The sequence below is a fragment of the Anolis sagrei genome, chromosome 3 (assembly GCF_037176765.1).
Source record: "Anolis sagrei isolate rAnoSag1 chromosome 3, rAnoSag1.mat, whole genome shotgun sequence".
Classification (NCBI taxonomy): Eukaryota; Metazoa; Chordata; class Lepidosauria; order Squamata; family Dactyloidae; genus Anolis; species Anolis sagrei.
The window spans coordinates 227,194,282-227,207,471 of NC_090023.1; the positions used below are offsets into that span (position 1 = coordinate 227,194,282).

At 41.7% G+C, this 13,190-nt stretch overlaps 1 protein-coding gene across 1 annotated transcript in view; it reads right to left on the reverse strand.

The window, feature by feature from the left end:
- Window positions 1-530: 530 nt before the first annotated feature.
- Window positions 531-13,190, reverse strand: part of CROCC2 (ciliary rootlet coiled-coil, rootletin family member 2) — a 102,045-nt gene continuing 89,385 nt past the window's right edge. Inside the window, exons 33-35 of the mRNA XM_060767943.2 lie at window positions 5,853-5,984; window positions 3,487-3,666; window positions 531-2,321 (exon numbers count right to left, since the gene is read on the reverse strand). Coding sequence (XP_060623926.2) covers window positions 2,238-2,321; window positions 3,487-3,666; window positions 5,853-5,984 — 396 coding nt within the window. The 3' untranslated portion in view covers window positions 531-2,237. The remainder of the gene's footprint in view (window positions 2,322-3,486; window positions 3,667-5,852; window positions 5,985-13,190) is intronic.

Here is a 13,190-nt window from a genome sequence, read left to right on the forward strand (position 1 = left end):
GAGCTCTTTCTCCCATCCTGGATATTCCATGGATATATTAACCTCACTTGCCTAGTTTCTAACAGACCTCACAACTTCTGAGGGTGCCTGCCATAGATGTGGGTGAAATGTGAGGAGAGAATGCTTCTGAAACATGGCCATACAGCCCGAAAAACTCACAGCAACCCAGTGATTCTGGCCATGAAGGCCTTCAACAACAAAATAAAAAGTTTGATTATGTTCAAAGAGTTCATAGCAGTCCTTAGTTACATTTACACTATTCAGGCTTCCCAGTTTTATAGTTGAGAACCATTATGGTTTAATCAGTTTGAAATGTATTTAGATGTGCAGTATAAAGCAGCTTTTCCCAAGCTAAGGAGGGCAGCTATAGCACACAATATGAGCTACTATGCATTGCCTGGGGATGCATTGAAGCATTCAGTCTTTATGCCACAACTGAAAATGTCAAATTCTGTGACATTGAGATGTACAACTTCTCTAAGGGGAGCAGCAGTACCCTTGAAAAGAGTAACAGCCCTGTGGCATGTTGAACAGTAACAGGTTTATTGTACAAAAAGCTTTTGTGCACTGGAGTCCTCTTCATCTGATACACCAAATTTTATCCTCACTTAGCACCCAAGGTTATACTAAAAGAAACCCACAAAAAACACACTCTTTTTCATTGCTAGACATTATACAAGTTTTGGGACTATGTATCAAATACTGAAGATTTGTACAGTGTTTGTATGTTAATATAGTTGACATTGTCCTCCTCAGTATCATTAAGAAATGTTGTTGACTAATCTGCAGCACATGTTCAGAAAAACAAACATTCACAAGGAAAAAATGTGGAACAATGCTAACAGGTGATGTTCACAGGAACTCCAAGATGGTTCCCTGTCATCACCACGGAAACCAAAGTTTGATTCCTAAAGGGATTTCCTTGGAGCCTGTGAGCCGGCAGAGTGGGTGGAATGCTGAATGTTAACACGCTGACATGTCTTGAGGCCAGCAAGTCATAAGATGACTTGGCTTTGAGTTAATCTCAGCCACCTGCCACCATGAAAATGGCTCGATGTTCCTAGACACAGCAGAGGATTTGATCAATCCCTGGGCATGGTCACATTCTGATTCCTAATATCTCTGCATAGTGCAGTGTTTCCCAACCTTCCTAATACCGCAACCCCTTAATACACTTCCTCATGTTGTGGTGACCCCCAAACATAAAATTATTTTTGTGGCTACTCCATAACTATTATTTTGTTCCTGTTTTGAATCATCATGTGAATATCTGATATGCAGGATGTATTTTCATTCACTGGACCAAATTTGGCACAAATACCTGATATGCCCCAATTTGAATACTGGTGGGTTGGGGGGATTGATTTTGTCATTTGGGAGTTGTAGTTGCTGGGATTTATAGTTCATCTACAATCAAAGCGCATTCTGAACCCCACCAACGATAGAATTAGGCCAAACTTCCCACACAGAACCCCCATGAACAACAGAAAACACTGTGTTTTCTGATGGTCTTTGGCAACTGCTCTGACACCTCCCTTATCCCAACCCCCAGGTTGAGAAACACTGGCCTAGTGCATACTGCCATTCTAATGCCAGAAGAAAGACCTGCCTCCTCTGTTTCTAGGAGGGCATGGCATGTGATGTATGTAAATGATGGAACACCTATAACACCTATGTGTCTCACCACATGAAGGGGTATAGCTATGCTATTGCACAAGAAAATATTTGATACGCCCTGAGGGAAAATAAAGAAACTTGGTGAGTGACAGAAATGCAGAGGTATTTCAATAGGAGGTGCTCCTCTTGGGTCTGCAGAATGTTAGACTCTGTACAGCCTGGATGCAGAACTTTACAGAGATCATGTGGGGATACACAAGAGACGCAAGCAACTGAGAATCCCCTCCTTGTCAAATGTGTTAAATTAATTAGTTAAGCATCCATGCCCTGGTTTGCAAGCATCTTAGAGAGAACAGCTGCCCCCGCAGCAGGGTTTCCTCTTGGCAGCACACTGCCTAGTCATTTGCTGTCTTTACCGTGTCTTCCAAGTATTCAGGGTATGTGTTATTTGAATGGGGTGGGAGATCATTACTTGCTACAATTGCTAGTTCTGGAGCCCTGGTTTCCTTTGAGTGCTGTAATGCAAAAGGCTGATAAATCAAGTTCCTGAGCTGGAAAGGATCCATCTGGTGTATCTGTGCTGGATCATCCCAAATCAGAGCACAGTATCTGGTTTTGAATCATTTCACAGTGTGGAGCATCTGGCTCAGGTATGCCTGTCTTCTCCTCACTTCTTGATCCAGTTGAGCCTTCAGAGCATTCACCTGAGGAGACATAAGACAAACACAGATGAATCAGGTTAGTATGGCCTAATTGTCTGTCTCAATTAAGAGTTAGCACCATTAGAACAATCATGAGGTAGTTGAGGAACAATACTTCTTTTGTAGATTTATTATTACACAGTGCCCAACCCTTCTTCCAAGGAATTCAAAGCAATATACGAAACCACTGCTCCTTGTTTTAGTTTCAGAAGCAACCTATGAAACTGGGTACATTTAGGGATCAGTTCCCCCAAATTACAACACGAGTTTCTTGGCTGAATGAAAATTAAACCCAGGGCTCCCAAGTCAAAATCCAGTGCTCCTTCCACTGCCTCACACTGAGTGTCCACCTGCTTAAAAACAGAATTTTAGAGGTAGCTCATAAAGCACCATAATTAGCCTCCAATAATATAAATTAATGGATCTCTCAAATCCCTGCCCCAATTTTGTTATGTGTGTTTAAAAATATATTTGTGGCCTGTGAACAGGGGTCTCCTATTGTATTTCCTACACCCCCTTTTTCCTCCGGAGTAGCATATATTTCCGTGAGCGGGGCCATTAGAGTGAAGTCACTGCCACAAGTGGCAGAGGTTGAAAAGCAGGAATTCCTCGCTGTTTCTCCCAAAGTTCAAGAACTTGGAATGAGGTTAACTTTCATCTGCAGCATTTGTTGGGCACAATAACACTACCACGGACTTCATCTAAAATCTGAGAAGTCAGGAATCATTCAGAAGGAGGTGGATTCTTGAAGCAGCAATCTTTTATTTATCTTGGGACCTCATCACACTAGAGAATGAATCCACTTTAAATCTGGTTACTTCCTCATGCAGAATTTTGGGGTTTGTAGTTTAGGGAGGAGCCTTTAACAGTCTCATTAAACTGCAAACCCCAGAATTCTGCAGCAAGCAGAAACCGGATTTAAAGTGGATTCATTTTCTAGTATGATTAAGTCCTTGCTCAATATCTTTACCGTTTTGCTTCCAAACCAAGCCAGTTTCCCCCCAATTCTTGTTCTATTCTTCCAGCCATCAGCCCAGTTCCAGGAACTACCAGAACTCCTCTTGACAACCTCTTGCGTAATCCTCGCAAATGTACAAAATATTGTGTCAGTCACAGGACTGAGGCATTACTGTATAATTTGACCGTAGAAAGAAATATCCTATCTAACCTGTTCCTCCAAGCCTTTCACTCTCTGCCGATGGGTTCTCTCACGAGACTCCAGCATCCGTTCCGCTTGGAGCTGAGCACTGCACAGCCTCTCTACTTCCAGCTCCATGTCTAGCTGATGCCGGGATCTTAGCTCCGCCAGCCGTTGGGCATGGGTTTCTTCCAGATTTGCAATCTGGGCCTAGAACAAGCACACAAGAACAGTGTCCAGCAAAACAACTATTTATTTATTTATTTAATTCAAACATTTGTACCCCATCCTTCTCAACACCCGAGAGGGGACTCGGGGCGGCTTACAATAGGCAACAATTAGATGTCAACGCAAAGCAAAACACAATACAACACAACATTATACAATAGGGTAAATAATTAAGTTAAAATCCCTTTAAAACATGATTAGCAACCATTTAGCTATATCAATTTCGATTCAGTGTCCCAAGACCCAGTCCAAAGCCAGTCCATAGTAAGATTTTCAAACATTACAATTGCTGCCAAACCTACTACCCGAATGCCTGGTCCCAAAACCATGATTCTTCCTAAAGGAGAGGAGAGATGGAGCTGATCTAACTTCACTGGGGAGCATGTTCTACAGACGGGAGGCCACCACCGAGAAGGCCCCTTCTCTTGTCCCATCAAACATGTTTGCGAAGAAGGCCTGGAGACTCAGAGGTTGATGTATGAACAATGCAGATGTATGAAACCATTTTGACACCATTTTGTGAACAATGGTTTTGCCTGGGACTGGAATGACAGCAATGGGCCTCTAAGCGGAGGGTGTTCTATAACTGGGGTGCCACATCAGAGAAAATTCCTCTCCCACATCCTCCTACAGCAGTGGTTCTCAACCTGTGGGACCCCAGATGTTTTGGCCTTCAACTCTCAAAAATCCCAACAGCTGGTAAACTGGTTGGGATTTCTTGGAGTTGTAGGCCAAAACACCTGGGGACTCACAGGTTGAGAACCACTGTCTTACAGCATCTTTGTATGACTGATTTGGACATAGAGAAGGTCCATTCCAGAAAACTTTAAACTTTGGGGAAGCATACACAGGAGTAATACTTCTTTGTTTCAATGTCAGACACAGAGAGTATCATTGCGGAAAATTATGATTCATAACAATAAACCAATTCTAGGTTGTATTCACATCAAGAGCCAATTGTTTCTAAAGTAGATGATTCTACATCGTCCACTGAAAACCAAGCCATCCTACTAGCATTTCAAAAGGTGCAGATTACAACCAGCTAGTTCCAAGTGTTACTTGTAGTAAGAGCAGATCAATTGAAGCAATGGAACTTACCTAGGCATTGATCAAGTCAGTGGATCCACTCTAGCTAAAGCTAACAATTGAGTTTTGGACCCTATATTGTCACTAGTATCAGCTACTGTGAGTCCAGCCGCTATGTTCAGACAAAACAGGGAAGCCAGTGGGAGAGGATTTCATTGTCTCTGTTCATCAAGAAGTACGGGCTCTTTGGTGCATGTTACTACATCATTTTTCAATTTTGTACTCATGGAGTATATGATAATATACATATTTAGACCTTATGCTCCCTTTATGCTGGTGTCAGTGTCTTTGGAACTCAAGACTGAGCAACATGAAAGGGTTCAAAATGTGAAATTGCGTAGCTAGCCTCCTTTCTGTGTTTCCCACCCTCTACCAGGCAGCTTGCAAAGCTTTCAAGCATTTCTAAATTTTCCACTTTTTATTACTTTTCATCTTTTCCCCATCCTGTAATTTATAAGCTTTATGCTAAAACTGATAAATTATTTCCCTCCATTCCAATACAAAAACACTGTGTGGTTTCAAAAATGTTGTTGGGAATAAACATGAACTTTTACTGTTTTGTTTCACCAGTCGGCACAATTGAGACAGTTGACCTGAGGTGCTGAAAGGTAAATTCCATCCACTCACCCTTGGACAAAATGGAGATGGACGAGTTGAAAATAGTTTTGTGGGTAGACCAAAGGATGAATTTGCAGAACTAGCAACTGGCTTTGCAAAGCACACATATTTGTAAAATGATCAGGGATGTGCATTAACCACAATATGTATTGAACAGTATTGTGTGACACTCACACCCATGGGTGATATGCCAAACGACATATACCACCCCCTGCCCCCCCCCCCCCCCCAATGGATACCTGAACCAGTATCCCTATTTTTATTATACTTTGGCCAGAAGTACATTATAGAATCAGACTGGAAGACCTAGAGGCCCACAAGCACCTCTGGGGATGGGGTGGGGTGTATTTTTTTTGTAGCATTGCTAAATGAAATAATGGTTATCGAATCCGTGGATGGCGGGGGGGGGGGGGGTACAGTAATGTTTGCATTTCTCCCAACTAGGTTCATAATGTCCAACTGACCTGCAGGTTTTCATTTTGCCTGAGCGTATCCTTCATTTCCTGCTGCAAGCTGCTCAGGGATTGGCTTAGCTGCCCCCGCATCTGACTCAGTTTGAATGTATCATCCTCTTTCATGAATTTTTCATGGTTTGTCTGTAGAAAAGACACCAGAATCCTATATTTAGTATATAGCATGAGGCAGAAGCTACTCCTGCATATTGTTGTTCTGACATTTGTAAAACAAAATCCTGCAGTGGCTTCAGGTTTCAAGATCTTAAAAGCTGTGAGCAAAGTTTTGCAAGCTCCTTAAAAAAGATGGGGCACCATTTAGAGCAGTGTTTCTCAACCTTCCCAATGTCATGACCCCTTAATACACTTCTTCATGTTATGGCGACCCCCAACCATTAAATTATTTTTGTTGCTACTTCATAACTGTAATTTTGCTATTGTTATGAATTGTAATGATAATATCTGATATGTAGGACGTATTTTCATTCATTGAACTAAGTTTGGCACAAATACCCAATACATCCCGATGTTAATACTGGAGGAGATGGGGGATGGATTGATTTTGTTATTTGGGAATTGTAGTCGCTGGGATTTATAGTTCACCTACAATCAAAGAGCATTCTGAACTCCACCAACAATGGAATTGAACTAAACTTGGCATACAGAACTCCCATGACGAACAGAAAATATTAGGTTTGGTGGGCATTGACCTTAAGTTTTGGAGTTGTAGTTCACCTACATCCAGAGAGCACTGTGGACCCAAACAATGATGGATCAGGACCAAACTTGGCAGGAATACTCAATATGACCAAATGTGGACACTGGTGGAATTTGGAAAAAATACACCCTGACATTTGGGAGTTGTAGTTGCTGGGATTTATAGTTCACCTGCAATCAAAGAGCATTCTGTACTCCACCAATGATAGAATTGGGCCAAACTTCCCGCATAGAACCCCCATGTCCAACAGAAAATACTGTGTTTTCTAGTGGTCTTTGGTGACCCCTTTGACACCTCCTCGTGACCCCCTCAGGGGTCCCAGCCTTCCAGGTTGAGAAACACGTATTTAGAGTTTGGGACATCTACCACAAAGTACAACTGTATTTTTGATGTATTTATCATTTTAAGTTAAAGTCCTTGTTTTGCACCAATAAGCACAACCCAGTTAGCTCCAGTGTAAACATACACACAAGTTGCCATTTTAGTTTGTTTACATTTAAGAATAAAAATTAGGCTGTTGAGCATGGACTGGTTTGAAAGTCACAATGGGTTCTTCCAACTCATTTCTCTTAACACTATATATTTGGTGTTAATGTGCAAATGCTGGGAAGCACCCCCAGATGAAGCTAATTGTGGTCAGGAAAGAATGGCTTCTCATGAAAATGCCACAGGAGCAGTCAGAAATGAGAAAGAATGAGGACAATAGGAAATTAAATAAATCTCAAATGCAATTCTCAGGAAGTGTGCTGGAGGTCACAAAGAAGTAAAGCAAAATATATAGAGAGAACTGCCCTCACCTGGATGCAATGAGAAATCAAGGCAGGTTTTTTTGGTACTCATGAAGTGGTTACTTTGGACTTTAGAAATCCCACTCTCCCCAAAAGGCACTTCCTGCAAGATTAACAGCTACAACATAATCAAGACTGCTGCAATTTTATGCACAATTACCTGGAATCGACTTACTAAAGGAGATTTAATTCTGAGTAAGCATGCATAGGATCAGTCTTGAAAGGAGAGGTGGAAGTGGGCACTGTTATGATGTGGGAGATGAAGAAGTGAAAAAACAAGGGTGCACATGTGAGAGGACAAAGGACCAGTGAAGTGAGTGGCTTAAGTTTCTTGCGGGAAGCTGGTACAAAATAAAAACACCATAGACACAGGCAGAGGTGTGCAGAGAAATGGATGGGGAAGGATTTTTTTTAAAGGCTCAAACTGGTTGCCTACTTCATAAGACTATCAACATGATGTTGGTTGTTCTGTGATATAATTTCCTAATGCTTGGAGGGTAAGAAGAAAAATGTCAGAAATGTATAATTTCTGTCACACTGGACAGATGCTTCATCCAACAGTATGTTGAACGTATGTTGTTATAGGTCCATAGGTGGGACAGTATGGGAATTTTTCTGGTTTACCACCTGCAGACTGTCCAACAGTTTCTTTATCAGACATGACCACAGCACCCTCAAGTTTAGATCAGCCCAGAGCTATTTTTTCTGAAGTGGTGGTGATTCAGTTTTCAACTGAGGTTTCTCACTCAGGAGTGGCTCAGGGTTCCATGTTTGCCACAACCATGATGGACCTGCCTCATTATTTTCAAACTCCCATGCAGCCCCGAATTGTCTTGATTTGCTATTCTCTTTTAGTGGAGCAGGAGATTTTTAGGGAGAGAGGCTATGTTTACCCCTGTTGTCAAAGTCACCGGACTATCTTTAAACTATGGACCTCTGTACGATTTGTTGATTAATTAATAAGTTCATCAAGGGATCGGATTGGTTTCTTGAATATTCCTTGAATCTTCTATCTTGTTTGTTGATGGTAATCTTGAAAAAACTGACTGTTGTTGAGAATAAAAATGGGACTTTTAGCAGTTGACTCTGTCCATTTTATGTGTGTCTTCCCCTAAGCAGCGTAAGCTCCTGAAGAACTGAGGGCAATCTGAGGATGATGATACGGGAAATGTAGAGTTCCTTAGAAACAGTAGAGATATCTGCTAAGGTAACACTAGAAGACAACACAGAGTAAGTCCAATCACACATGAGTTGGGAAGAACTGAAGATCTGTCTTGACTGTGGCAGTGAGGATGGAGAAGAAAGATGACTTCTCTGCTACCACAGAGGCTGCATAGGAAAGTCCTGCAAATTTTTTATACCACATGGGGAGATGTTATAGCAGTGGCTCCATGTGAGCAATTTGCTCTTGAGCCTTTTGACTTTAAAGTTATCATGGTATTGTACAATTTAAAAACCACCATAAAATAGGGTTCTTGAATACATGGAAAGTCTGCATTGGTTGCTATTTTGAAGTTAAAAATACAAAATTACTTATTTATTATTTATTATTTATTTATTTCTTGCATTTATTGACCGCCCCTCTCAGCCCAAGGGCGACTTTGGGTGAAGATACTTCTTGTCCCCATGGAAGTGGTTCACAATCATATGAACTCTGTGGTAGCCACACTGTGGCTCTTTTGATGTTGGACAGCAACTGCCATTAGCAAGAAAATGCTAATGTAGATGACTGGAATGGCATCTGGACAAGCGTAGGTTCTCTATGGTTGTACAAGATGAACCAAAAAATGTGAAGCATTGGAAAACATATTTGCTTCTGTGAAATGTTGACGTTACATAGACACTAAGCTTACATCTACTTCTCCATAGTTAATCAAGAATAAAAATGTCTGACATGCCCCCCTGCCTTCTTAATGAAACTGAACTCTGTCCCATCTCTAATAGGACAGCCATTTCTTAAACCACTCCAATTCAGCACTGATCCTCTATGCTCTCCTCCCAATCTGGGATTCATTATTGGGAGGAGGGCATAGAGCAGTGGTTCTCAACCTGTGGGTCCCTAGGTGTTTCGGCCTACAACTCCCAGAAATCCCAGCCAGTTTACCAGCTGTTAGGATTTCTGGAGGGTGAAGGCCAAAGCATCTGGGAACCCACAGGTTGAGAACCACTGGCATAGAGGATCAGTACTGAATTGAAGTGGGAGGGCAAGATACATGGGATCATGCCGCACAATGACAGAAATCATCAAAATAAGGAGTTGGGGTGGTAGGATATTCTATCCCTTTAAAACCCCATGCAAACTTACAAGAAAATGTTACAAGGAAGAGAGAGAAAGAGAGAAGCAAAATCCAGAATAAATAAACGGCCACATCCGGATTTCCCCTCTGGAGACATCAATAAAGGGTTTTATGAGCTTGATATGAATTACCCTCCCTGGCCATTTACAGCTGATCTTCTGGAACTCATTAACGGGCTTCTCCCCTTCTTCCAGCCCAGGGAAAGGGGCTGTACATGGGGGAATCCAGGGGCACGACACACAAGGCTGTTTTATGCTTACAGAGATAAATGCTTGTTATGCTGTTTTGCCATAACAGGAAAATATCACATTCGTCACCCTCCTCATTTTCTGCAGCTAGAAAAATCCATTAAAACGAAAACAATAAATACATTTCTAGCAAATGCCAAGCCTGACCCTTCCTTCTACTTCTGGAGGGATCTGGCAAGAACATTGTTTAACTCTTCCTTAGCAATGCTCACATCTGCTAGAGATGGCACGGCCCCACCAGCTGGGGTACTGTGGCACCATTTGCACGTGGATCCTACACACAGGTCATTGCCAGAGGCATTATGGGGAGATCTAAATGTCTGCAAGGATTAGGAAAGTGGTACATTACTTTTCAGCTGCTGGACTAAAATTTAAAAGGAAACAAAATGAAACTAAGAATGCTTTGGAAACCCAATGTGTGTCAGAAAGAAATTTCATCCCATGAGTTAAAAATATCTATGTAGGGAGAGTGGTTTTAAAATATACATACTGTGTTTCATTTTTAAAATGTAAGGTTCTAGAAATAAAGGATGTTTTCTTTGAAAAATTGTGTATTTGTAAGCCATTTCCTTCAATCCAAGAATCTCTTCTGCCTAAGAGAGAAAAGCAGCTCAGGAAGAAGTGGATGAATAAATAAAAACTGTCCTGAATATGCTATACTTAAAAGGTAAAGGTTTCCCCTGACATTACGTCTAGTCATGTCTGACTCTCGGGGGTGGTGCTCATCTCCATTTCTAAGCCGCATAGCTGGTGTTGTCCGTAGACACCTCCTAGGTCATGTGGTCAGTATGACTGCATGGAGTGCTGTTACCTTCCTGCAGAAGTGGTACCTATTGATCTACTCACATTTGCATGCTTTCAAATTGCTAGGTTGGCAGAATCTGGGCCTAACAGCAGGAGCTCACCCCATTCCCCAGATTTGAACTGCCAACCTTTCATCAGCAAGTTCAGCAGCTCAGTGGTTTAACTCACTGAGCCACCAGAATAATAGAATAATAGAGTTGGAAGAGACTTCATGGGCCATTCAGTCCAACCCTCTGCTAAGAAGCAAAAAAAAAAAAAAAAAAAAAAAGCATTCAAATTACTTATATGTTGGTAACTGCAATCAAATTAGTCCTAAAGCAACTCAGGCACAAACTCTGACTTAATGAAAATGACTATACGAAGGTCATCTTGCTATGAACATATCCTGCGATGATATGACTCGCTGGAAAAGGCAATAATGCTTGGCAAAGAAGAAGGCAGCAGGAAAAGGGGAAGACCATATTAGAGGTGAATTGAGTTGTCACTAAGGCCGCATTCTGAGTTTATAAGTGCTGAGAGAGCAGTGGATGACTGAAGCTCTTATAGAGTTAGAGTAGATAGTGGGTTTATTCTGTGTCTTCTTGGAATTTAGCCTGGAAAACCATGGGAATATTCTGGGCTAAATTAGCCCAGAATACTGTGGGAATATCAACCCCCTCCCCAAAAGCCCTAAAAAACCCCTTTAAAAAAAACTTACCTGGTCTCCATTGGAGAGCTGCCGCAGCTCTCCTTGCATGTAGAAGGGGGGGGGGGGGAGGGAAATTGTTCTCCCCCCCCCCCCATTTCTTCTGGCTCACCATTTCTATGTGCCAGGAGAGCTGCGGCAACTCTCCAATGGAGGGAAGGTGGGTATTTTTCTTTTTAAAAGGGTTTTTAGGGCTTTTGGGAAGGGGGTAGAATGTCCCAGTGCTCTCCTGGGCCAGTCCTGGAAGGACATCTGGACACCCACCTGTGTGCGGACAGGTCCTCAGGAACAATCACATTTTTAAAGTGCTCTTGAGATAAAGCCCTGTCTGGAAAGGCCCCTAATGCTCAGGTGGAATTTCCTTTCCTGTAGTTTTAAGTCCCATTGTTCCACATCCTAGTCTTCAGGGCAGCAGAAAACAAGCTTGCTCCCTCCTCTCTATGACTTCCCTTTACACATTTACACATGGCTATCATATCTCCTCTCAGCCTTCTTCTTCTGTCCAGCTCTTTAACTTGCTCCTCATAGAGTTTACTTTCCAGATCCTTGATAATTTTAGTCACTATCCTTTGAACACTTTACATCTTGTCAATATCTCCCTTCAGTTGCAATGCCCAGAATTGGATACAGTGTGATTCCAGGTGTGGTCCGACCAAGGCAGAATAGAGGGGTAGTATGACTCCCCTGGTTCTAGACATTATACTCCTATTTATTCAGGCCGAAATCCCATTGGCTTTTTTAGTTGCTGCATCACATTGTTGGCTCATGTTTAACTCGTTGTCCATAAGAACTTCAAGATCTTTTTTTTTTCACACATACTGCTGTTGAGCCAGGTGTCCCCATTCGGTATCTAATTTAATAGCATTAGAATCAGCACTGTACTAGAATAAGTGTTGAGTAAAGACATGGAATTGTTATACACAGTATTCTAGAAGAGTATAGTAGGTACCAAAGTAGGGTTGCCAGATTGACTATGGAAAGGGACTCTAATACCTTTAATATTTAAAGATCCTGGAGCAGGAAAACATTTTTCCAAGGGAATAAACTTCTTTTCTTTCACCTCCCAAACCCACCTGTTAGCTGCTTCATCTCATGACACCTCCCAGCCATTTCCTGGGAAGTAGGAGGAGAAGGTTACATACCACTGAAAGATTATTTCAATGCCATTATAGGAATATAGCTGTACTGTCTTCCCCGATATTTCCCCAAATGTCAAATATCTGCATGGGAGATGCAGTGGAGGAAGGAGCAGCTAAATGATGAGTTTGAGGAATGAGAGAGGAAATATTGAGAAATTCTGCTTACATCTTCTTCCAGGGCTTGATAACATTAGAAGCAGAGGAACCTAGTCCCATATTCAACATGGCAACCTTAGGCAAAGGTCAGTTTGAAAAAATTATGCATTGACTTTAAGAGAAGCCCTGCCACATGGTTTGGATTTTGCTTCTCTACCACTAGAGCTAATTAGGCTGATCCAAAAGTGCCCCTGCTGATACCAAACACATGTGTGACAAATTATTTCTGCGAATTTGAACCAGTGCCTTGGAGATGCATGTTAGTTGCTTCTCTGAACAAGAGAGAAAAGCAGGTAGCCTGGGGATGTACAAGTTCATATGCGTGCATGTGTGAAACCTGATATTTAACTTTAATGAAGAATTCTGAATGCATTATTTGGAAACGATTCAAAGACTCTGAAAGAGTAGTTGTATATGTACTAGGATATCACCGGATAAGAACCATAAAACCCGAGTTACAGTAATAAACACACTCTTATCCATTTGCAGAAAAGGAATGAAGTTCTATATTTAAA